The sequence below is a fragment of the Ylistrum balloti genome, unplaced genomic scaffold, assembly GCF_031769215.1.
Source record: "Ylistrum balloti isolate Yb309-2 unplaced genomic scaffold, AGI_CSIRO_Ybal_v1 Utg369724, whole genome shotgun sequence".
NCBI classification, from domain to species: domain Eukaryota; kingdom Metazoa; phylum Mollusca; class Bivalvia; order Pectinida; family Pectinidae; genus Ylistrum; species Ylistrum balloti.
Genome location: NW_026781942.1, coordinates 2,580,892 through 2,606,705, shown reverse-complemented (window position 1 = coordinate 2,606,705; position 25,814 = coordinate 2,580,892). Strand labels below are relative to the sequence as shown.

The window sequence follows — 25,814 nt, the reverse complement described above, 5'->3', positions numbered from 1 at the left end:
ATAAAACAGGAAAGAGTTAAGATTTTAAACAGTGAAGCTGTATTGTGACCTTGTCTTAATAACAAATCAAGAAATAGAAAATAAACTGTAGACATTTCTGAAGAGTATTCTGACGATTTCTTAGCTTCCGCTGAATGGTCAAGCCCAAAAATCACGTAAATCGTATTGCAATGAAAACTTCCCGAATGAAAGTTGTTCCTAATCAACAAAAAGGGTTCGGATATCAGATAATCAAATCAGCAAGGATTTAAAAAAAAAACCGGAATGAATGAAAATAGACTGAAAATCATTTGATGAGGTCAAGCAATACTATTATTACATTTTTGTCGGTGAAAAATAGGAATTTAACATTAATGTGATAGATATATGCTTGTTAGGTAATGATAAAATCTTATTCCAATCAGAGCGGCACGTTGTAGCAGGGACGTATATGACATACGTCCCTGACTAGTGGTAGAAAACAAAATCACATCGTTTTGTTGTTGTGTGCAACGTCGAAATTTTTGACGTCGTTTTAGTTTGTTTCATACAGTTTTCTCATTCTTTTAAAAAGATGTGATATGAAGACAGTTTAATGGTTTCCCATGAAAGATCATTCATATTTCACCAGTATGACAAAATTTATACGAATCTTCATTCGTGTGAGGTATTCTGTCATACGTCTTGTAAACCCGTTTAACATCCTCAATATGTTATCGAGGATATGAAAGAGGAAACAATTTAGTGTCCGTAAACGACCCTTTTTAGGACATCCCCCCTGAAACGGTGCCCTAATTTTTCTCGAAAATACGCCATCTTTTATTTAGTTTTGGGGTAAGAGGATTTCAGGACAGTTCTAAAAAGGTTTCCTGCTATAGTTTATTCCATGCATCATATTGGGGTTTGGTGTTATGTATTAGTTCTATGTCGATGTCAGTGTCAGTTACTGTGAGGATATGAAAGAGGAAACAATTTAAATATCCTTTAGGTTCTATCACGGACTTATATACACATGTGTATCTGTATATTAGTCCGTGGTTCTATATATCACATAGCCACGGGAAGTTTGTCGAAATATCGTGAAATTAGTGATCCAATTATGATTAATAATATCAATTAGTAGCGAGCGCTTCATAGCTGATAATAATTACATATTAAACTTATATTAATGCTTCTGTAAGTTTTACCGGCACATATACGACGCAATTCTTAGAATTATTTCCCCTTATACACAGAATATTTCAAATTTCTTGCATAAATATCACCTAGTACGTAGTTTTTCAATTCTCTTGCTGCATTTGGTCTAGAAATGTGCGTTTTATCGAGATAAAGTCCTATACTACCTTCTGCTCTTCACAACTAAACATTTAGCATTTTTAGTGTGTATTTGTTCAAGGGAAGTAACCCCAATTACTACATCCGGTTGTTTACCTAGCAACGATGAAAAAATGGCGTCTTCATTGCCCCAAGGAGAAGGCTGATGTATTTTAAGTGATATATACCGTTATACTAAAAAGTATACTATTTATCTGTGACAACACGTAACAGGAACTCATTTCTGTGTTTATGTATCGTTTTTGTATGTAATGTCTGGAAGTAATATATCTTAACAGTGTATAAAGTTTGACGTTTCACAGCATAAACAAAACATGGCTGCAACACAAATGTATAACCCGGCAGGGTATTCAACCAACAGTATGACACAGGCGGTCACTTCAGAAAAGCCTGTTATACCTCTTGTAAAACACATCATTACAGATGAAGAGATAGGACTCCTCAAGGTAATTACTATTTTCACTTTATCATAATAGACGAACAGAAAAAATTCTAACAATATAAAGGGTATTGATTCCGACCTCTAAATAAAGGATGTTTTGATGAAACAAATGCTTGAATATGTACATTCTAAATACATGTTATTGATTACAAACAGTTTAAAGGGTTAAAATCGAAAAGAAGAAATATATTGAAGTGTCACAACCTTACCTGATATACATTTTTCATACATGAATACAATATCGTATTATGCAAATATTTCAAGGTTCTTACTTTATATTAGTCTTAGTATATATATTATATATCAAAATATTTCAGGGTTCTAAACTTCAACCAATCAACATGAACAGAGTTGTTAAGCTGTTGACAGATCCACATTCTGTAAGTATAAGTATGCATTGCAGTATGTTAAGATATTGTCAAATAATTTCTAATATCAGATGTTTTCTAAAAAATATTGTGAATATCAATATGATATTTAAAAATATATAAGTACATGTAATTTCATTTTCTTCTATTTGGTTTTCTTTCTTTTTGAATTTTAACGTAGAATGTAAAATTCTGTTTCAGTAAGTCTTCAAATGAAAGTACTAGTCCATGTTGTTTCTACATCTATTGAGGATAGGGTTTTATTTAGAATTTGCTTTTGTTCCATTCACAGGTGATGCTATATGACCGTCATATCAATGCATTACAGCGACTTGTAAGACATTACGAAAAGGGATTTGTATCCTTTTGTTAAAATCATTTTTTTTATTCACAGATTTTTCATTGTACTAAAAAATAATTAAAAAAATAAACAAAAATAAATCAATACATTGAAGAAAAAGAGAAAAAATATAAAAGCATAATTTTCGTGTGTTTTTTTTTTTTTTGTTATTTTTGAGAAACATTTAATTGAATTTTGAAGTTTGTCTGTTACCATCTTTGCTAGCCAAGGGTTACAATCCACCTTGGTAGATCATAACTTTTGGCTGGCAGAGATGGTCTATCACTTAGATGTGCTGTTATACTGTGGATAAAACTCTGTCCTATCGAAAAGTCTGTGAGTGTTTTTACTCTTTGTATCTTTACAAATACTGCAATCCTATTGATCATTGATATATTAACTTTTGCTAAAAAAGGTCTGGTTTCTGCCAATTGTTTGCACATCTCTCATATTTCCTTGACCAAGTTTTCAGCCAATGAAAGATTTAGTTCAGGTTTGTAAAGTCCTGAATGTTTGTTCAGACAAAACACAGGAAAGACCTATGTATGAAACACTCATCTGCGAAATCTTAAAAATCTGCAGTCTACCATTCTTAAAGGAAAAGTCCTCTGATGAACTCATCTATGAACAAATTGTCACTGAATCTGTATCCCAACTTGGTAAGTCTACTAAATGCATTTTGAACTACATGGGATTTATTTTAAAGAATTAATTGCAGACTGATGATGAGTTTTAAAATTATTAAAGCATATTGAAAAAAGATTGAACCTAAATTTCACTAGAATTAATAAATGCTAGACTGACGATAAATTTTAAAGTTACCAAACATTGGTAGAGAAGGATTTAAGAAAAAAAATCTGACCATACAAATATGAAATTGATATTCTTATTTCATGAATGGTTGACCTCAAAATCACCTTAGAAATCTGGCTGATTTTGTGAATGGTTTGTCAATTATTATGTACTGTATCGATTTCATTTTCATTCAGCATATCTAATGAGGGTGCCCAGTAGAGATGTGAGAAAACAGATATGTAAAACGTTGGTGAGCTTCTACACAGAAAAACCAGCATCACAGGAAGTACAGAGTAAGTACGTGGTAAAAGTCCAACTTAATTGCATGTAATGTTTTCTATTGTATTTGTATGTATATGCAGAAAAACTAGTATCATAAGATTTTTCTTCTCTTTTAAATATATAACATTATTTAAGAGAAATAGAATTAGAACAGTTTTAATTCAAATGTCTATTTCTGAAATTGTAAAAACAATGCATCCTCTTAGACTGAGAACAAATTATGAGATATACAAAATTTGACATAAATCTTGCTTTTATAACTAGGACTTTGTTTACAACATGTTTTGTTGTTTTTCAGAACACAAACCAACATCTATTTCTTACAACCAGAATATCATAGAAAACAGTGATGTCTCTGAGACACTTGTTAAGGTGAGCAATTAGCACTGTGATTTTCAATTTAAATTCATTTCGATTATGTTTGCCTAAAAAATATTTATCATAGAATAAGAGATAATTTTTACATTGTGAAGGTGTTAATTTTAATATCATGAAAATAATTATACGTATATTTCTTTGAATGAATGATTGTCATATAACCATAATTAAATGATAACTACATGATATATACATTTGTAGTTCTGCTCTTATCTTCAACACAAATCTTCACATTTTGATGGAATTTCATTATGGAAATAATAATTTTTTACATATGTCTGTATTACAGTCTCTGGCCCTCTTAGAGAATGACATAGCCATCAAACTGAATGTCTTAGATGTTCTCCAACATTTCTCAAAAAATTCAGGTGAGTTTTTAGAAAACAGGTGTCATTCATCGCCTTTGATGGGAGTCAAACCTTACACAAGTGTTTATGGTCTGATAGTATTTTGTTTTAACAGAAAGAAAACTACTACTCTAGAAGCCATTAATAGATTCCTAGGTTTTGGTTAAATCTGTAATTTTGATTAAAAAAACCCTGGAAATTTCGATTTAGATCTACTGACATGGTTGCAGACAAATTGTAAATCTTGGTTATGAGAAAGGTCCAGTGTCTGGATGAATAATGAATTATGTTTTGTTCCTATTATCAGCCAAAAACTGTGACCAGATGTTGAGGGTAGGGGCAGGTAACCGCATTTGTTCACGGATGACAGATGCTGACCCTAGTGGTCAGCTCTTGTTCCGCTCTGTTGACATCTTGTGGAACCTACTGGAGTTTGGTGATCAAGGACAATTATCCACACAGCTGGACAATCTAAACTGCATCAAGTGAGTTGACTTTTGGAAATTTCATTGCTTTTGAACATTACTGTAAAATGGTGGGACTCAATTTTTGTGGTTTTCAAGTAATATGTAAAACTGTCGACATTGATTCCTTAGATATATAGCGCCATAAATCTACTTATACCCATGAAATAATTAAAAAAAAATTCCTCACAAAAATGAATGATTTTACAGTATATGTTGTCTAAATGTATTCAGTTTTTGCTTGTTGATAACAACACTTTACCTCATTTTTTGGTTTTATCAATATGGTCTGTTTGTAGAATGTAGAATTTTTTTTTCAAAGACCTCTGATTTTCGTTATTTTTGAGAATAGAATAAAATAACAAATAACAGAATCCTTAAAAATATTGTTGATAGCAAAACGGTTGTCGGTTTTATGATTTCTATGAAATATTAATCCTTTTGCTTTAAAAAATATGGTAGAGTAGCGTATATCTAAACCATTGAAAAAATTACCTAACATCATGCTTTTTTCAGTAGAAGCATAAACAAATACTAATTCTATTGCTCTTTATCTGTCCTGTAATAAGCCCACCCCTTGACTTTGAGTCAGAAGTAATTGGTTGGCCAACAAGGCTATATGCAGGGTAAACTAGATACTTCAGATTTCTGATAAGCTGTACCTTTTGCCAAAAAATACAAGGTTTGGTAGGATTTTGAGCTCTGTCCGAAATTTTGGATAAATATATTTCATAAACTTTCTTTAATATATCTAGGTAAAAAAAATCTAAATTATTTTGCAGCCAACTGCGAGATGCTTTCATATACCAGCTCACCCAAGGTTACAGTCACTATGACCGTCAGCTGAGGAACGATCTGCTAGTGATCGCCACAATGATAGCCACCAAGTGTCCTAATGCACCATTTGTGGAGACAGGATTTGCAAAGCAGCTCACTCTCTTTGCCACTTTCCAGGAAGGTAAACAAAACAAAATCATTTACTACCATAGTGAAAAAGATCTCAAGCATTTTGATACACTCATGAAATATAGGCGGTAAATAGTGAAACATTTTCTACGATAAGTTAATTTATAAGCTTTGTTTATCTTATAAAAATCCTTATATCAACTTTTTTAAAATTACTTCTGTTGGCCTGGATGGTTGCATACTGTGAAAGGAGATTGGAGAGTCATGGGAAAATCCACATGCTTACACAGATGACCCTATATCTCTTCATGTCTGATCTGAAAATCAAATTCAAGTCACCAAGTGTGATAGTGCACTACCACTGTGCCACCCAACAACTTATTTATTTCCCATTACCTAAGATTACCTCTGCTTTAATTACAGTGAAAAGTCACAATGCCCTCGTGAAACATCTAAAGTTGATGAAGAACCATGAAGATTTTGAATTAAAGAAGCTTCTGTTCAACATCCTGGTTACCCTCAGTAAAAACTCCACAGCAGTCCCGGTAGGTTGTAAAAAATTAAAAGTGCTTTATTATGTTTTGTATGATTTTGCCAACACTTCTGATGCTATGACAGTATTGGAAATTTGATATTTTCATTATCTCCCCTATTGTTAAGACTGAATGACAATACCTTGTTTGTAATTTCCTGTCCAATATGATTTAAAAAATATTTTTTACAGCTGAAACTATGGAAATGTTATTTATTGACAATACTGACATGATTGTATGCTCAATATATGAGAGATTCACTCACATTACTGAGTAAAAATGATGAAAACAGAATTTATCCAAAATTCAAGAACTGACACTTTCCTTTTTAGTTACCATCGATACCACACACTTAACTTTAGGAATTGCCTTGAAATCCAGTCTGAATATATTGTGAGGTTGTTACCGACCTATTTTATACCTATTACCTACTGTAGAACAGTTTTCCAACTACCAATTCTTTGAAAACAGCTAAAATTCTGACCCACATGAACATCCAAATAAACTCCCTTTATACACCCCATATGAAATTAGAATAAAATCATTATGAACAAGTATCAGTATGTTTTTTTAAGTACTTATAACAATTATTAATGGTATCAGACTTAATTAAACATAGGAAAGCACATTTTACATAGATTAAATTTTTTAATATGCTATAAAGTAGCAGGAAACAGTTAACTTGCATTTTCTTAAAGTTATTGGTCATGTTGTAGATATACAGGTATAGCAGGATGATTATGAAAAATACACCATTACATATATATATATATTTATAAACAACATATTAATAACATTGACAGAAACAAAAGAAAAAATGTGTTTATCAAAAATTTCCTCGGATTTCTGAAGTGATAGCCATGGTTACCAACTCAAAAAATGCTAAAAATGCAAAAATACTGCTAATTCCAACACAACACCACAACTTTCTAGCAGAAATTTATCTCTGGACACCTGTCTTAAAATCTACAACACTGTAATGGTAACAAACTTCAAAATCAGAACGACTCACAACATGACTACATGTAAACACTATGAAAATTTCACTTTCTGTGAAGCTGGTTTTTGATGTGTAGGCACAGATTCGAGCCCAAATAGTTATGTCCAACACAATGCAAAAATATTCTTGAAAATATGAAACCCCACAATGTCCACTTCAACATGACTAGACTAATTTTAGCAAGGATTTATTTTTTTAACTTTTAATTAAAACCTATGTAATTGCGTAATCTAATAAACAAAAATATCACTTGTGGCTACACAGAGAAACTGTGAACTGCTACCAACAGGAAGATACTAACTATCTCCCCCTGTTATCAGGACAGACTAATATTGTCTTGTCTCCATTTGTTATTAATGCAGATAATACAAATTTCGGCAATGCACTAACTCCATTGTTGAAATCTCACTTTCATATAGACATCTGTTGAATTTTGGGTTATCTTCCCTTATTTTTTGTAATGGACTGATGCTGGCTGTGTTATCCCCTTGCTTTTGCCATGGATTGACTTGTGTGATTTTCCCCTGGCATTTGCATAGAGTAGAGCCAATAAGGAATTAAACTGCATTGTCCATCTAAGACTCATCAGTGATGGTAAGGACTAAACCTAGGAGGCGACTGAAGAAAATCCAAACTTATTTCAAGATATGTCAAAATCTAGATGAAGAGGTGCCATAGCACTACATGGTTATAAACTGAACTGTGCTACTATCCAAAAAGTGGCATGCAGGATGTCAGGAACTGAAAGCAGCATCTAAACTTCTTTGCCACAGACACAAGTTGACATTTGTACTTTTTCCCCTTGCCATTAAAATGGACAGAATTTGATGATTGTGTTTTCCCCCCAAGTTAAGCAGACAGATTGATTGGAAATGCGTCTTGATTTTAACTATTGTATTATCTCCCCTTGATGTGAAAACGAGAGGATGCTTATTTATGCTTATTAAGGGAAAGCTTATAGTCGCAGCTTTGTCCGTTTGTCAGTTATAATTTTTGTTCGGAACATAACAAAAACTATAAGAGGTATCAACGTAAAGCTTAAGAGGTAGATAGATCACAAAAAGGAGAAGTGCAGTGCACCATAACAATCACTCTCATATACATAAGTTAAGAGTAACTACCCTTTGTTACTTTTCATACTTAAATTTTGTCGGCAGCGTAACACTTAAACTACAAGAGGTAATAACATGAAATTTCATAGGCAGATAGATCGCAATGAGAAGGAGGGTAGTGCACAAGAATCATAGCTCCGTTATTGCCCTTTGTTATTTTCCATACCTAAATTTTGTCCTAATCGAGGAGTATAACCCATCTCTGATGGCCCTTGTTTGTTTATTTATCCTGTTATTGTTGACTAAGACCAATGTTGAATTTTCTGTCCTTCCTCAGGTTTTATCGGAGGGCCACTTGATGTTGTCATTGTTCAGTTTTGTACGAGCAAATGAAAACACAATGGGGGCCCGAGACTGGTCATCTGCTCAGTTTGAGGAAGTACAGCTACACGCCATGTCATGTCTGTGCGCACTCTGTCCTTTGATGATTGAGGACTACATGACTTGTCAAGGCAGTACCAGGATACTTCTCCTTCTCGAGTGGTGTGTTGGCAAAGGTAAATCTCTCTCAAAATTTTGATCTTACTAAATGAATAAGTGTAAGGGAAGTAAGGGAATGGAGCATTCTTAAATCAGTTTAGTTAACAGAAAAAAACTGCTTTGCTGTTGAGAAAAATCTATTTTCTACTTTGCAATTTTAAGAATTTCTGAATTATTATGCTTTTTATTGAAAATGAAATTCTATTCCAAAAAGAAAAAAAATGCAAAGATAAAAACAAAAACAAACAAATGATTTATTGATAGTAAATTCGTAAATTCAAGGAAGTAGAATCAGACCTGTCAAATTGTTATTGAATGGTTTCTATATTTACTAAAACATTTGTTTTCAAACTGTGCTTCTAGGCTCTTAGTGATTATGCTCTTTATGAAATTACATTTGCATTTGAATTTCATAATATTGAAACTCGCAAATCCAATCAGAAACCAATTTTATGTTTAATAAGTATTCATACAAAATGTCTGATAACCTGATTATCAGTCTCATCTTTTTTTCTTCTTATAAATCAACATTATTCTATAGTTAAGCACTGACTCATTCTTTTCCTTCATTTTGTAGAAGACTTTGGTGGCCATGGTAACAGCATCCATGGTACAGGTGGAAGGGGCAACAAGCGTGCTCAGATGCGTCACTGCCTGCGTTTGTTACGGAGTGTGGTATCAACAGGTGATGAGGTGGTCATTCAGGACCTTGCTGACCAGGGTGCCATCAACCAAATTATCAGTGAGTCTGAGAAAATCTGAATCCAAAAATCCAGTTAAAATAAAAAAAAAAAAATCATATTGATATCAATATCCAACAAATTAGTGATCAATAAACAAAAGTTTTCGACCTCCTTTGATAAAGGATGGAAGATTTTGAATGCCAAAATCTTTTCATTATCAATAGAGGTATGAGGGGATTATGCAGCAACCATGTTTGCAGATATCAAACTGAAGGGGAAAATGAAGCAAAAAGATAAACATTTGTTTTATATTCTCACTTCTTGCTAACTTACTTTCAGCAATTTTGTCAAATGCCATCCGTTGTAAAAGTGAGGATGATGCCATTGATGTAGAAATGCAGTCGGACATGTTGCTCATCCTTTCGTGTTTGTGTGATGGAGATATGCACAGAAAAGTAGGTTGAATCATCACTCTTTTTACCTATGAAGTAAAACCAGTTTCCCTGCTGGAGTTAAAACCTGTCTACACGGAGCAGGTGTTTAATGATATCGATTCGTAACATAATATACTTCAATTACTGATTTCACAATTTCTGATTATTGTGTTTGATTAACAAAAAATCCATATTTGATTATAAGCCTACCCAGTGTTTTTGTTATATCATTCAGTGCTCCTATTATAATTTTAAAACAAGGGGTACATTGTATCCTTAATGATGCAGCTATATACAGGAGTTCTTGAAAATCAGGAGTACATTTTCTGAATTTTGCCAATTTTAGGTGTTTTGTATCCTCACTCAGGGGTAATACTGTCATTGCCCTGAAATAAGCCCACCTCCTTTGAGTTATAGGCTTTTTGTCGACTCTTTGAGCTTATTGCAGAATAAATCTGTTAATATTATACTTGTGCAAATGTTGGCAGTCATATATACCGTACATCTGGTAAATCTTACAGGTTGTGATTTTCTGATAAAACAGTCAGATTATAATGTATATAACAACAAATGAAAATTTCGTGATCTGGATGTAAAAGAACATCTAATACATACATATTTCATTATTTCTTGGGTTAAGTTTGCAATGTAGTGCGAAAAAGTGAAAATATAATTCCTGGAAAAATAACCAGCATTACCCGGCTTTATGATGGTTCTTTGGTGAGGTAGCTTCATCATGGTCACACAGACCTGTCAGTAAACAATAAATATATATTCACCTATACTAGCTTACTTCTTAACTATTGGCATTAAATTTTCATGTCAGTGAGTCTCTGTTTGCGTTTTGGTACTTCTGCTGATATCAAGCTATGTTGACAGGAACTTTTTGGGACTAATGGTGTGGACGTCACTATACACTATCTAAACACAGACTCCAAGCTTTTGAGTAGTGGCCTGGGACACCATCGTCTTCTTCTGGCAGCCGTGGACTGTGTTTGGTAGGTAAACCATATACCTTATGAAACCTGTCTATGCTGCAACTTGTGTATCATGCTTATTCAACCTAAGATCCCAGTTGTATAAGATTGATCTCTCCTGAGGACAATTATGTTTGTCAGGAAGCTGATATCACAGATAATCTGAGCTGTCTTAGTTGTGTCTTTGAGCAAGACATTGCAACCTAATGTCTTTGGATGGTGATAGACTTCCTGTGTGTTGTTTAGTGAGGAAGCCACCAGTTTTTACAAGGAGGCCCCCACCTTAAAATGCCTCTGGTTGTTCACAGGGCAATAATCCAGTTAACACATACAATATACATCAAAACTTTCATCTATGAACCACTTGATATTTTGTCTTTAAAGTGCATCAGAATAATTAATTTCACACTGGTTTTGAACGATTTCTGAATTAACTCACAAAGTGCTATCATTATAGTGTTATAGGTATATTTTTATCTGTAGCTTTTCATTGAACAAATACTTCATCAGCCAAAACACATCGGATTCTCTTGATTAACAAATTAACTGAGGTTATATGTGTCCTGCAATAAATATGTTAAATGGAGATTTTTGCTCCATGTTTCTGCCAACAGAAATCTGTCAGGCATGTTAATCCATCTAGTAGCATAGATCCTAAAGCATGATTCTGTTCGCTGAGTGTGTATTTGCCAAACGAGTTGTCAGAGAATCCATTGTGCTGTGAAAGTTATGAAGCTCTATTCTATTAGAACAAAGGTGACCCAGAACAGCTAGCAAAACAGTCCAATCTCCACAAAGTGAATATTTATTAAGTCCAGATGGTAACGGCACGTTTTTGGAAGCTGTGAGAATACTTGAGTGTGAAGAATGTAGATAAGAGAGCTCATCGTTACAGTGTTAATGTAACGTTACATGGCAATAAGTCATGGATGCAGGGACAACTTGGTGGGTGAAGATTCCGCTCTTCTGTCTTTTGATTAAGATCTTTTCATTATATCCTGCTTTTAAATCTCATCATATGTTTCTGCTCAGTATGATTGAGGTATTGCATCACTTTGTTAAAACTGAACTTTTAGCTGTTCAGGGGTTTCCTCATACTGTATGACCTTGAACTTGGTTGTTTTCTTCTGTTTACACATATGTAAGTTATAAATAGGAAAACTTCCTTATTCTGTGATCTATCAATTTGATAGTGGTGTAAAATACACAAGTAAAATGTATATGTAGAAGATATTACATGAGTGTCATTGTAATACATACATGTATTGAATTTATCAAATGAGTTCAACAAATTTCTTTATCATGAACCTTTAAAAAGTTTATTAAATTCAATATAACATTGTTGAAGATTCTGTTCATCATATAACCAGTTTTTCTGAAAAAATAAACACTCTCAAATCAGTTTTCTTATAAGACAGACATCTTCAATGACAGACATGGCATTTTTCACTAGGAGACTATTGTGCGACGTTGTCAAGCTGTGACTTATTTATAGTGTCACTAATGTTTTTACATATTTGTCTAGTGATATTCATGACATGGCCATATGACATGACAGGCCATATGACATGACAGGCCATATGACATGACATGGCCATATGACATGACATGGCCATATGACATGACATGGCCATATGACATGACAGGCCATATGACATGACATGGCCATATGACATGACAGGCCATATGACATGACAGGCCATATGACATGACATGGCCATATGACATGACAGGCCATATGACATGACATGGCCATATGACATGACAGGCCATATGACATGACAGGCCATATGACAGGCCATATGACATGACAGGCCATATGACATGACAGGCCATATGACATGACATGGCCATATGACATGACAGGCCATATGACATGACATGGCCATATGACATGACAGGCCATATGACATGACAGGCCATATGACATGACATGGCCATATGACATGACAGGCCATATGACATGACAGGCCATTTATGTGATAAGTTGAATTTGACACATGATATTCTGTAAAGTTACTTTAATTTCCTGGGGACAATGTTTCACGATTGTTGTCGATAGTTTACAGAAATCAATTTCCACAAAGCATCCTATTTAGCAGCCATGTCAACTAGCATTATGAAATATATTTTAAGATTCCTATTCACTATTACTGTCAATATTTGCTGTGTATTTCCACCTGTCTTAAATTACTGCAAATATAGTGAAATTAAATACCCCTTGTTATAAGATAAGATAATAAGATAAGATAATAAGATAAGATAAGATAAGTTTATTTCCGGTTCAGGACGTGCTTGAGTCCTCTATACCAGACTCAATAATACAACTCAACTCTTTACAGTAATAATTAACACAGGTAAAGTTATACTATAGATTTGTGCCATACATTTGATTGATGTACGTGCCAAGAGTGACTTGTGGTATAGCTTTTGTTCTGTAAATAGCCCATGTCTGTTATTCCCATTCAATATGATTATAAACTAATACTATTCAAATGTCCTATAATTTTGTTCAAATGTATATATTTTAGCAGAAATATTGTTTTAATGCTTATTGCACTACAGATATTGTGCTAAAATGTGTTTGTATGTTATGGATATAGCAATAATTGCGCATTGATCATTGCTTTCATTTGTTCAAATTTGATATTGCACTAAAATTTGGTTTTACCAAGATAAATATGTTTACACTTGGTAAACAGGTAAACAATTGCCACATTTAGATTTTTGTTTATTTCACACTTGCCAGCATGGTTGAAATAGTCTGTAAAAGCTAAAGACAAAAAAGAAAATAAAAAAACAAAACAGTAAAACGTTTTGTGCATTTTAGGAAAAAATTGTCTCTTTATAACAATAAACAGTTTTATGTTATGACAAAACGAAACTAGCTAGCTTGGCAAATGATTCACTGAACACAATATTCTGTTTGCCCCTGGGCTTATTGTGGGATAAATATCAGTGATTGACAGAATAACGATGTAGAAATTATTGTATTACAACCAGTCAAATAAACTAAAAGACAGTTCATGAAGCATTTCTCAAGAAGAAAATTTGTTCTGCAATAGAAAAAATTGACAATATTTCAAAATTAAATAAACTGAATTATTTCTTTCATTAGTAACCATAGCAACATTTGGCAGATTTTACAAAACTGCTCTGAGAAACCTGATTACAGATAACAGAACACTGTATGATTTGTTTATGTTATTCTTGTACAGGTGCTCCATCGTAAACTGCTACGGAACAGAGGATTACTTCCTGGAGAAGGAGGGTGTGTTTCTGCTGATTGATCTGCTAGAGGTAAGCCACACCCCCTTAATTAATTCACTGATTAGCTATTTATTGGAGTTGAAAGTCTGGGGAGCTTAATCACAAATTTTCACAGCAGAAACGTTCTTTACTGAGGCCTGTTTGTAAATAATACATTTGATACTTATATTAAATTTTGTGAAAACAGTTGATTATTAATCTCACCTAAGAATGAATGCTTACAGTATGTGAAAAAGAAAGTCGATAATGGAATTAAAAAGATATGAAATATTACAAAATAGTATTTACATTTGCTTATCCTGAATATGATGACTTTATCTTATTTCTTGTAAATAAACCCATGTCTTGTAATAAGACCATTTAGTCTGGCCAGTCAAAAAATTGATCCAATAACATTTCATCGTCCTTTGATGAACCCACCCTCTTCTTCGATTTTATGTGTTTTGTCTTGTACCTGAATGGTATATGATAGCAGATATGTCTATATATATCATAAGCATACTTCTGTACTCTTACCAATTTCTGGTCAACTGTACTCTTAAAGGCAGTGTTTCATAATTATTTGAATAAAGGCAATTTAAAAAAAAATTCATATTGAACATTTTACAAAATAAATCCAGTAGTGACTATTTAACTGAATCCTGGAAAATAACAAAAAAATAAAAAGATAAATAAATAAAATAAAATAAATAAAAAAATCAAATAAGAAAAAAGAATACCACTGAAATAAGCAACTCTTTGGTAATGACAGTTTCAGACTTCAATCATTTTTGAGAAAAGAAGGATTTTGAAAGTTAACTAAGCATGTATAATTTTGTGCACTGTAGGAATTTCCTCATCGGTGTTTGTGTGTTAAATTGTTGTGTTCGTTCAATCAAAGCATTAATCTGTGTTGTAATGAGAAGTACACTACTCTACTTTCATGGTACATCTGTCTTTTATCAGCAAAGTTTTTTTTTTATGTAATCAATTTAAACTAGAAATAACACTGTCAATTTAAATGTTGATTATAAACCATTAGAAGCTGTCGGTTTAAAATCAATTAGCAGTGTAAGAATTGCTTTTTATGATGTAAAAATGGATGTGAAAGCAATTTGTACTGTAATTCACACACATTACATGATAAATTGCTGTTTGTACTTGGCATTAATGAAAGTTATGAGCAGAATTGCTTTAAGAAATCGTTGGAAAATTAGAGAATGAAAATGTGATTATGATGGAGCTTGAAACCTCTGTAAAATGAAAACTCATTCAGATTCTTGCCCATCTGCTAATGATTTAAAAATTTAGTGCTTCTTACGATTTATAATCTAATGATCTAATGAATATTGATTGATTTGACAGTTGATAGAATTGTTTGGTAAAGGCATGTTGTGTTGTTTATAGATTGATTAACAAGTGCCCACCATGTTCTCGGTGTTGCTTGGTTCTCTACACGTAAATGTCCCCTATATCAACTACTTATTTTAGCCAGTTCTTAATTTGTATTTTATTTCTTTTCTAATGGAGTTATGCCCCATATTGTAATAAAAATGTATTTCTCATTGAGATCTCCTTAGATTTCTATGAGACATTTCTTTGTAAATTTGAACAGAAGGTCAGTGTAAAAGGTAGCCAGTTTTATTACAAATGGTAGGAATTAAAAAAAAACAGACTTAACACCGACAAGTGAAGGTCAGAGGTCAAAGAAAACAAAGTGGTTCATAGGTATACCTGAAGCTTTTGTTTACTTCTGTAGGTGTGTCCTAAGAACATGCATAACCTGATACTTGGCTGTCTCCTAGACTTGTGTGAAAATCCAAAGACAATTCACCATGTGCTCACCTGGCGTGGTAATGACAATGCCTCAGCTCCCCATCTTTTTTGTGAAATTTTCCGTAATGAAGAACGTGAGCTCGGAGTGAGGCGTACTAAGGATGGAGCCATCTTAGACCACACAAGGCCTCTAATGGGTGTCCTCCAGGAGAAACAAGGTGTCATTCCTCAACCTGCTGCAAACCCAAGCCAGGCCATTGTGGATGTGTCTGAGAATATGCGAGCCAAGATATACTCCATCTTCTGTAAAATAGGTAATGATATTTGCAGAAAATCTCAGTGTTCATCATGTAAGTCAAACGGTGAGCCCATATCTGGGCATACTGTAAAATCATTACATCAGATTAAGTGTCGTAATCATTGTAAAAGGGTTGTTATTTTGGTGGATTCTCTATTATTCTGGTCATTTCAAGGAAGAACTAAAATAACAGTAAACAGATACATTGAAAATGATGTTTGATAGTGAATACCATAGCCCATTGCAAGTCTTCCATGAAACTACATTAGTTTGGTTACATGCCAAGAAAAACAACCCACTTGTATTTTTTTGCATGTATCTTCGCTGCCTATTGGTCACAAGTTGTACTGGGGCAAAACACTGCTGACCTCTGGTGTCATTTTTGTCTTTCAGGATTCACCGATCTACCTGGTCTGACTGTAGATGACCATGTGACCTTGACTGTTGTGGAGAAATACCTTGACTTTAAGGTAAAATGTTATAATATATTGGACACATGTACACATCTACTGTAGGTATTCTAACTGATATAAAGGATTTAAGTTTTCATTTCAAGAGATTTTATGTATTAAGTCTTAGAAGTTTTTATTTTTGCAAGCATAGACAAGAAAAAATTCAAATTTCAAAACAAATTTTATGAAATCTGATATGATAAGAAAATAAAAAATAGATACTTTTAATCACGTAACTCAAAAAGTTACGTTTTGACAGGTTTAATAGTGAAAATGTGAGGAAAAATTCAAATGAAGGCAACTGTTTTATTGTGCTTTTTGTTAGGTTGTGATGTAATGTTATCATCCATATGATGACATCATAATCAATTTGTAACCAACCCAGCCAATGCAAAACGCCCCAGGGTATATAACACTAGTGACATATACCATGATATTACAGTCACTTGATAACAGGTGGATTATGTGATAAAATGATATCTAACTGAATTTTGTCTGTATAAAACAAAATTTATTTCTGATGCCCTTTGTAGAAGAAAGGTTTGCTTTACTTGTATCTGTAGCAGATATCATGAGTGGAAAAAGAATGAAAATAGAATTTGTACTTTTTTTCAAATTTTCTGAAATATATTCCCATGTCAAGTTCAATCCCTCTCACCTCCTCTGATCTCGATGAATCATATAAAAATGACTCACAAGCTCGAAGTGCTACCTTACAGATCTAATAGACAACGACGTTTGATCTAATAATCCTGTAACAAGTGTTATTTTGTAACGTATTATCAATACCTGTATGTATTTGTGGAGCTTGTGTAGCAGTTTTCATCAGAGATGTTTTCAGACGTCGAGATGTTTATCCATTATACATGTACTTCAAGGGTAAACAGTTTAACTACCATCCTTGTTCAGCATTTTTTCGTACTACAGTAATACAGTAAATTGTGAGCATCTTTGTATGTTGTTTTTCAAAGCATATATTGTTTGTATGTTAATTCAGTATCACACTAACCTGTCTGAGTTCTATAATATGCTGAGTATTATAGCTGAACTAAGAATGTTTTGATAAAGTTTAAATGATAAATAATCATGTAAGGGTGACAAAAATACCAGTTTGTAAAAGTAATAGCCAAACAAAATGTTTTATCAACTAAAATCAGCTAATAATGGATGTAGATATTTGATTATCAGCCTGAATTAAGCTTCTGTGTGTAGTAGATTTGGTGATATCAACCATCAAACACAGTAGTTGATTATCATTTCCAATGATAAACGAAAGGATGCACCCATGATATGGGATTTATACTTACATGTCTACAATCTGTTTAAGTTACTATTACTATAAAATTACAATCACTACTGAGATTATAGAGCTGGATTATCCACCAAATCAGATGTCAATTAAAATTGAGTTTTAAAAAAAAAAAATAGAATTTGTGAAGATAAAATATTTTACGGTAGTTTATACTTGTATGAATACGCTAATCCAAAACTTGATGTTTGCCGGTGTTAACAGATGGGAGAAGTGTGGAATGAAGTGATCGCTGAGCTTAGTGAGGAACAGGTTCGACCTGTCACCCCTGACCTTGAAGCTATAGAAGCCATCTCAAGGGCAATTGAAGAGCGTGTACACATCGTGTCTGGTACACAACAAGAACTGTTAGAGGCCCAGCAGAATCAAGATGTCCTTGATGAGCAGGAATTCTATGCTGAGGTCAGTACAAGGCATCTCTCATGCTATAAGCCTGTGCCTTGTAATAGACCCTATTTCAGTTTTCATCAAAATGACAATCAGTACCATTGTCCTAATACATTTTTGTTGCCCAATAATATGCCCTTCCTAATTATTTATCGTTGCCCTACAATAAGCCCATCCTAAAGCTGTATCACTGTGGTATCTTAGTTAGTCTTTGTATAAAGTTCTAAGTAGTATTATATCTTTTATCTATTATTGATGATTTTCTTTTCTGTTGTGCAGATCCGAGAGAACCACAGACAAAAGGAGAAGGCTATGAACGATTTTGTAGACTTTGTTGCCAGGACATCAAATTTTGCCCTTTTGAAGGTCAGTATCCAATGGTTAAAAATTTCAAATAATTTCATCAAAAATCTAGCAGAATATCTAACATAGTATTCTAGGCATGCGATGGTTTATAAAAAGAAAAGGCCCATGGTTCTGCTGATGTGCTAGGGTGGCAAGTTTCTAGGTAATGGCCCACATAACCCCAAGTGAAGTTCTGAGGTTTGTGGTTTGATGCTTCCCAGTTGTAGCAGTCTTTGTTTCTCAGGAGATATGGACGGGTCTGTGTTTCTCAGGAGATATGGACGGGTCTGTGTTTCTCAGGAGATATGGACGGGTCTGTGTTTCTCAGGAGATATGGACGGGTCTGTATTCCTCAGGAGATATGGACAGGTCTGTGTTTCTCAGGAGATATGGACGGGTCTGTGTTCCTCAGGAGATATGGACGGGTCTGTGTTTCTCAGGAGATATGGATTTTGGATGTCATGCAATGGGCCTTGTGTATTTTGTTCATTTAGATAGCCACCAGTTACCACAAGGAGGCTCTGCCTTAAATGAATCTGACAGTTCTCGGGCAATAAACCCAGCGAACACAAGATAACAATAACTTTACCATACAAAGTAAATGTTTACTGAAAAATATCTAGACCTGTGAGTTCTTATCCTTGAAATAAGATGGATGGTATCATAAGGTAATCCATCATCACATTATTTTCCTTCGTTGTTCTTGACTTGCCTCTGACAACTGAATGTATCTTGTTTCAGTTACAGATATTTCATATCTTTGTATGAAATATAATGGCTTTTGCTGTGCAAACAGAATATGCCATTTATTGTAAGAAACTATATTATAAAAAGTCTGCCTTATTGATTATAGGCTTCTGAAGTGTGGGTTTTTGATTTTTTCCCTATGTACCATTGCCTGTGGAAGTTTTGGTTCTCTTTTTTGTTCAGGATAGTATCTTCAACGATTTTTACGATATCATTCGTCATGAATCTGGAACATAACATAAATATCTTCCATTTCGGATGAGAATTTTGTAAAATTGACTTAATGCGACTAAATGTATTTGCAAGTTACTGTGTAGCGCTTTCCCATACACTTTAGTACTTATGACTCATAGCAAACATTTGAATGGGCTGGAGCTCCTATACACATTTTCACCCATACTAATCACAATGGTACACCCCAGACAAATACACAGAAGAATCCATTCTTATACAATAGGGAAGTCGAAATAAAGAACAAACATTGATGTAATTTGAATTAAAAGTCCTGTTATGGTAATGTAATGGGGTCCTCAAAGTCAACAGATCTCTGGCTACTGACTTACTACTTTGTCTCTTGGGAGGTGTTAGCTGGTTGTTGGGGGCTTTTCACATTAAAAAAACGAAGCTTCTGTTTTGTGAGAGTGTTAAACCGTCTTTGGTAAAAAAATTTAAGGTATTGATTGATGTTATAATAACTTCTATATTTGCTGTAAAAGGACCAGTTTTATATCCATAATTTATCACATTTTATTCAGAACAATGATTTCATTTAACAAGCATATAACAGAAGTCCATTCATTATTGTATTTCTCTGACATTTGCTACAAAAACGGCTGTCCCAGTAAGATTTGTGAAGTTTTTAAACATAATTACTTTTTGACCAATGAAACACAACTTAACACTGTATTTAAGTATGTTATTTTATGCTTGTTCAATACTGTATGTTTGACATTTACAATACTGTATGTTTGACCTTTACAAAACTGTATGGTTGACCTGTTTAAGATTGTATATGTGACCTTTACAAAACTGTATGGTTGACCTATTAAAGAATAAATGTATGACATTTACAGTAGTGTATGTTTGACCTATTTAAGATTGTATGTGTGAACTTTACAATACTATATGCTTGAAATATTTAAGAATGAATGCATGACCTTTACAGTACTGTATGTTTGACCTGTTTAAGAATGTTTATGTGACCTGTTGGATACGGTTTGGTTGACCTGTTTTAGATTGTATGTATGACCTGTATGATACTGCATGTTTGACCAGTTTAATATTGTATGTATGACCTTTACAGTGCTGTATTTTTGACCCATTTCAGAATTAATGTAGGACCTTTAACCTTTACAGTACTGTATTTTTGACCTATTTAATAATTAATGCAGGACATTTACAGTATTGTATATTTGACCTATTTAAGAACTAATGTAGGACCTTTACAGTACTGTATTTTTGACCTATTTAAGAATTAATGTAGGACCTTTACAGTATAGTATTTTTGACCTATTTAAGAATTAATGTAGGACCTTTACAGTAGTGTATTTTTGACCTATTTAAGAATTAATATAGGACCTTTACAGTACTGTGTGTTTGACCTATTTAAGAATTAATGTAGGACCTTTACAGTACTGTATTTTTGACCTATTTAAGAATTAATGTAGGACCTTCACAGTACTGTATTTTTGACCTATTTAAGAATTAATGTAGGAACTTTACAGTACTGTATTTTTTACCTATTTAAGAATTTATATGATTATGTGTCATTAACAGGCTGCTGGAGACCGACAGGAACTTTCCATTGAAGCATCCAGGTTACAGAACAAATACAAGGAAAGGTAAATCCTCGAATACTCAAAGTCTTCTTTCATTTTAGAAATGTTAGAATTGCAGATGTTTACAATTTCATGAAACAATAAGATTATCTTGTTTGCATCTCACAAGATGATGGTGGCGATGATGGAGGCAATGATGATGATGATGATGATGATGATGATGATGATGGCTTCCATCATGTTCTGTGTAAAACATTCTATAAACAAACATTAGAATTCCGATTGAATAATTTGAACATTTGTGAAATGAGATTTTAAGGGGTATAACTCATCAATGTATCTCATTTCAGCAGTTTAAGTAATTCTGAAAATAAAAGTGGAATAAACCCGTCCTACATTTTACTTACATTGTAATCATTAGACATAAACAGGAAACAACTCTGTTTTTACTGCAGAATTAAATTCCTGCAATTATTTTTTTATTTGAAATAAGTGATGATAGAAATGAAGCTATTTTCAGACTAATGCAGAAATTTATAAATGGTAATAAAATACAAACCACTAATTTCATTGACTTGAATTGGCTTTGAAAATTTCAAAAATCACAAAAATACTGTTTTTCATTGTTAAGTAGTAAACTCAGTTAAGATAAATTAGACATCACTATGACTGAGAAAGAGATTATAGGAATATAGATACTAAAACGAGCTAGAAAAAATGCTATTTTGAAAGGTAATTTGTGTATTGGTAAGATCTGAAATAGACTGGTGAGGACAGGGTGTGTAAGTGACTGATTGGAGGTCTGATTACGTGAGACAAACCGCTATGAAGGAGGTGCTGGGGGTGAAATGTCGGTGAGTGACATGGGTTTGTGTTACCAAACTGGATTATTGATCACGTAACATTGTTTTTTTTACAGTGAGACCTTCCACAGTACTGACCTAAAGGCACTCCACACCACTGTAAGTATAGCAATCAGCGACAGGGGCTGACTCATCTATCGGGTGTCCGCCACATCGCCATCACAACAAATGTAGATACGTAACAGGACCTCATCCGTATCACTTGATAACATGTTAATGTAATAGAATATTCAAATAAATGTACGTCAGGACACCACCTCAAATACAAGACTTAATAACCTATTTCAGAGTATCCCAAAACTGTACGAAACTGGATATCGTCTCTAAAGTAACGTTCGACAAACAAGAGCAGCATATCCCAACAGTTGTACAGCATAGAGGACATAGCCTCAGTATTAACTCTTGATAATATATTATCATAATATGACATCCACAAAATGAACATACGTAAGGGAACATCACCTCAGGAATAACACATTACAACATATTTAGACAAGATGACCCAACAACTATGACCACTTGATGTCCTAGGAATTGAATAAACACTTTAAACATTATACAGAGAATGACAACACAGCTGTCACTTAAAAAGATAAATCTTCTTTTAAAACGATCGAATTATATTTTAAAGAATTAAAATATTAAGCTCTTGATGAAACAGGATATACACATTATTTCACGGAATGAATTTTCGCGATTACTTGGGTATAAGGCGAAATAGCGAAAATATCCCCGCGAACATAACCGGCTCTACGGTAATTCCATTCCACATTGATATTTATCAGATTATGTTATTTTAGTTTTACTTTTGCCAATAGTTCCAGCTGCAATGCTGCGCCGAACACGTATGTTTTAACTACTCCTTAACACGCTGACGAAAATAATGGAACAAAACCTCCGATCCTGCATGGTCCAACTTGATACAGCGAATCTATTTCTTTACCTAAATCACTGGGGGTCATTTACCTCAAACATCTATCAGGAAAAATATATTCCCCTTTACGTTTTGGTTGGAAAGCTTTTGAAATTTCTAAGAGCATAGAAACACTTCTAAGTAAATACCGTTCTTATTCTCAGACCTGATAATGTCACTAAAGTCCACTGGCAAAGATTTTCCGCAGTTGTGTGTTTCAATTGAAGCGGCAAAGGACTTCCCATAAACGCCACATAAATACAAGAAGTGTCAGGGGCGTATCGATTTTTTTAGGATTTACTGAAACAGCAATTCGATGTTTTTATGTATTGTCAGCACTTCATTCCTGTACGAGGTGTCTTGTTAGATGTGCTACGTAGATTTATTCACTAGAAGATATCGCCTATGGTTTTAACTGATATATTGGATCATAGTTCAGTAAGGAAGCCAAACTTTCCATACAGATTTACAAAGCTGTGTTCCATTCTTACATCTGACACAGTGAAGTTGATTTGGATTGTTGAAATTTTCTTCCTTTCATCACGAGCTTGATGTAAAAGGAAAGTCTTTTTGTGACGGATTTGAGGAAGCCACGGGAAAGACTACTAGTATAAAAAAGGTTGATAATGTTATTTTCAAGGTATCTGAAAAGGAATTCTTTAGCGCATTTGCGGACACGAACTTCATGTATAGGATATTTATTCATTCTATTTTCAAACATCTTTTATTCGGAAATATGTTCCATCAATGAAATATTGAAACCCCCGAACACGAGTTACACTGTACTGAATCCTGAAGGTGTCAGCGATATACAGTATATATCATCTTAATTTCCCGCGTTCTTGTATGTCTTTATTCCAGATTGAGTTTTATCAGGTTAGAAATAATGTATGCTTTATTTTTTTATTGGTCAGTCCGTGGCTAAAACGTTTGTTTGTAAGCTATAAAATTGTATTAATCCAAATAAATATGTTGAAATATTGATGGAAACGAACAACTGTCGAACAGTACCTATACAACCCCTGTATGTCTTAACAGATATCGCTGTCAGTTTGTACGGTTATGGTATACATACTTGATATTCTCCTTAGAACTATCTGTAGTATTTGATAATCAACGTGTCATATTCTGTCCTGTAGACGTTCAGCGGCCGCAATATTGCAGTAGAGAGTACTTCACACAAACTCACTGGTGGACCTCTCAGCAAATATGATCCCAAAACTGGAACTCTGCGAGAGAGAAAGTTCATTAAACAGCTGACCAACGTCAGTGCTAAATAAGGTATGTTTGAATCTGTCTAGGTTTTCAACAGCAATGCTTTCTCTTAGTGGATTCAGATTTTCCTCACTGGTATATACTTTGTTAATCGAGGTCAAGGAAATATAGAACAAACGAAAACAAAGATCTACAAGCAGTTGATTTATTATAGTACATAGAAATTTTATCAAGAAGCATATGGTGTTTGATTCCAACCAGACATAAGAATTGGCTTTGTTGATAACATTACAAAGTGATTTATGCATTGAATTAGAATAGCAAAACGATATTCAACCATTCGATATTTTTATCGTATCAAATTTCCGATTATAGATTTATTACCTGAATTACATTTTTGTTCAGTTTTTCACACCTGGAGAATACCTCTTGATATCAATTATCGCTTCATGTCACAAAGTTACCGTTAACTTGGGAAGAAAGCGAAAATTCGATTTTCGAAAAAGGCGAATACACGAGTGGTAATTTCAAATTGGCATCGCATGTATTCATTATAACTGAGTAGTTTTATCTAATGTATTAATAAACTTGTATTGTCAGCTGCTGAGATCACGTGATCAGATGAGAGATAATGACATAGAAGGCGTTTGTGTAAGCGTTCTCCTGATTCAGACGCCACAGAAATTCTACAATAGTGACTAAGAACCACGATCTGTTACATATCACATGGAAGCAGTTGATCTACTTGGATTTATCCCAAACATGCTGCCCACTTTCTGTTACAAACGTTATGCTGATCAGCAGAAATGATGGAGAGACTTGTATGACCAAGCCAACGTGTTATTGTGAATAAAAAGATGATAAAAAGATATGTAGATGGGATGCACTGTCTATTTGTATTGTTTTCTCACATGTATACTAAAATATAAAAAAAATATGTGATCAACTTTAATCTGTGTTTTAATAACTATATATTGACAGATTTTATTCTGATCAGTAACATTTTAAAGAAAAGTATATAGATATAAAAGAATGCCTTTAATTTGTACAAAGAGCGTAAATAAAACTTCATGAAATCTATGTGTTTAATTTTTTATATTTTAATTCAATGTTTCGTCTATATATTATTTCTTTGCGAAAGGAAGTGAAGTGAAATATGCAATTAAAAAGAAAATAACGGAATAATTTATCCTACACTGGGTGGATATGAGGGAAATACCTAAATAGAAAAGTATCACGTGGCTGTAGAATATAATATGTTTGAAAAGATATTTCTTTGTTCTTCTGATACTTTATCAAACAAACATGTGCTAAAGTTTGACTGAAAATATAGAAGCTGGAATGATAAGTATATTCGCTTACAGTGATGTCATGTTTCTAAAAAATATACTTTTCCATTTCAGTAATTCTTAGTTCTCTATTCATATACTATTATTGGCATTTCTTTCAAAAATGTAAAGAACTTAAGTTATTGAGAATGACCTACTCATTCAGCTGCATAGCCAGTCATTGATGTGGTTGCTTCTATTTTTAAAAAATGATGAATGACTATCATAACCCAATAGAAATTGCAGAGGAAACTGAAATGTATCAAAATATTTTATAATCATATCTCTTTAATCTCGTC

General features: G+C 33.4%; 1 protein-coding gene across 1 annotated transcript; it reads left to right on the top strand.

Annotated features, from left to right (window-relative positions):
• Positions 1 to 1,540: 1,540 nt before the first annotated feature.
• LOC132565551 (cilia- and flagella-associated protein 69-like) lies at positions 1,541 to 25,248 on the top strand. The gene is made up of 23 exons (XM_060230200.1): positions 1,541 to 1,760; positions 2,074 to 2,136; positions 2,417 to 2,482; positions 2,937 to 3,123; positions 3,454 to 3,552; positions 3,840 to 3,913; positions 4,209 to 4,287; positions 4,574 to 4,751; positions 5,513 to 5,688; positions 6,060 to 6,181; positions 8,559 to 8,778; positions 9,339 to 9,503; positions 9,784 to 9,899; positions 10,758 to 10,876; positions 14,074 to 14,155; positions 15,864 to 16,194; positions 16,572 to 16,648; positions 18,144 to 18,341; positions 18,606 to 18,692; positions 21,195 to 21,259; positions 22,116 to 22,158; positions 24,112 to 24,253; positions 24,788 to 25,248. The coding sequence occupies exons 1-22, from the start codon at positions 1,629 to 1,631 to the stop codon at positions 24,250 to 24,252; spliced, it is 2,820 nt and encodes a 939-aa protein (XP_060086183.1). The 5' UTR covers positions 1,541 to 1,628; the 3' UTR covers position 24,253; positions 24,788 to 25,248.
• The last annotated feature ends 566 nt before the right edge of the window (positions 25,249 to 25,814 follow it).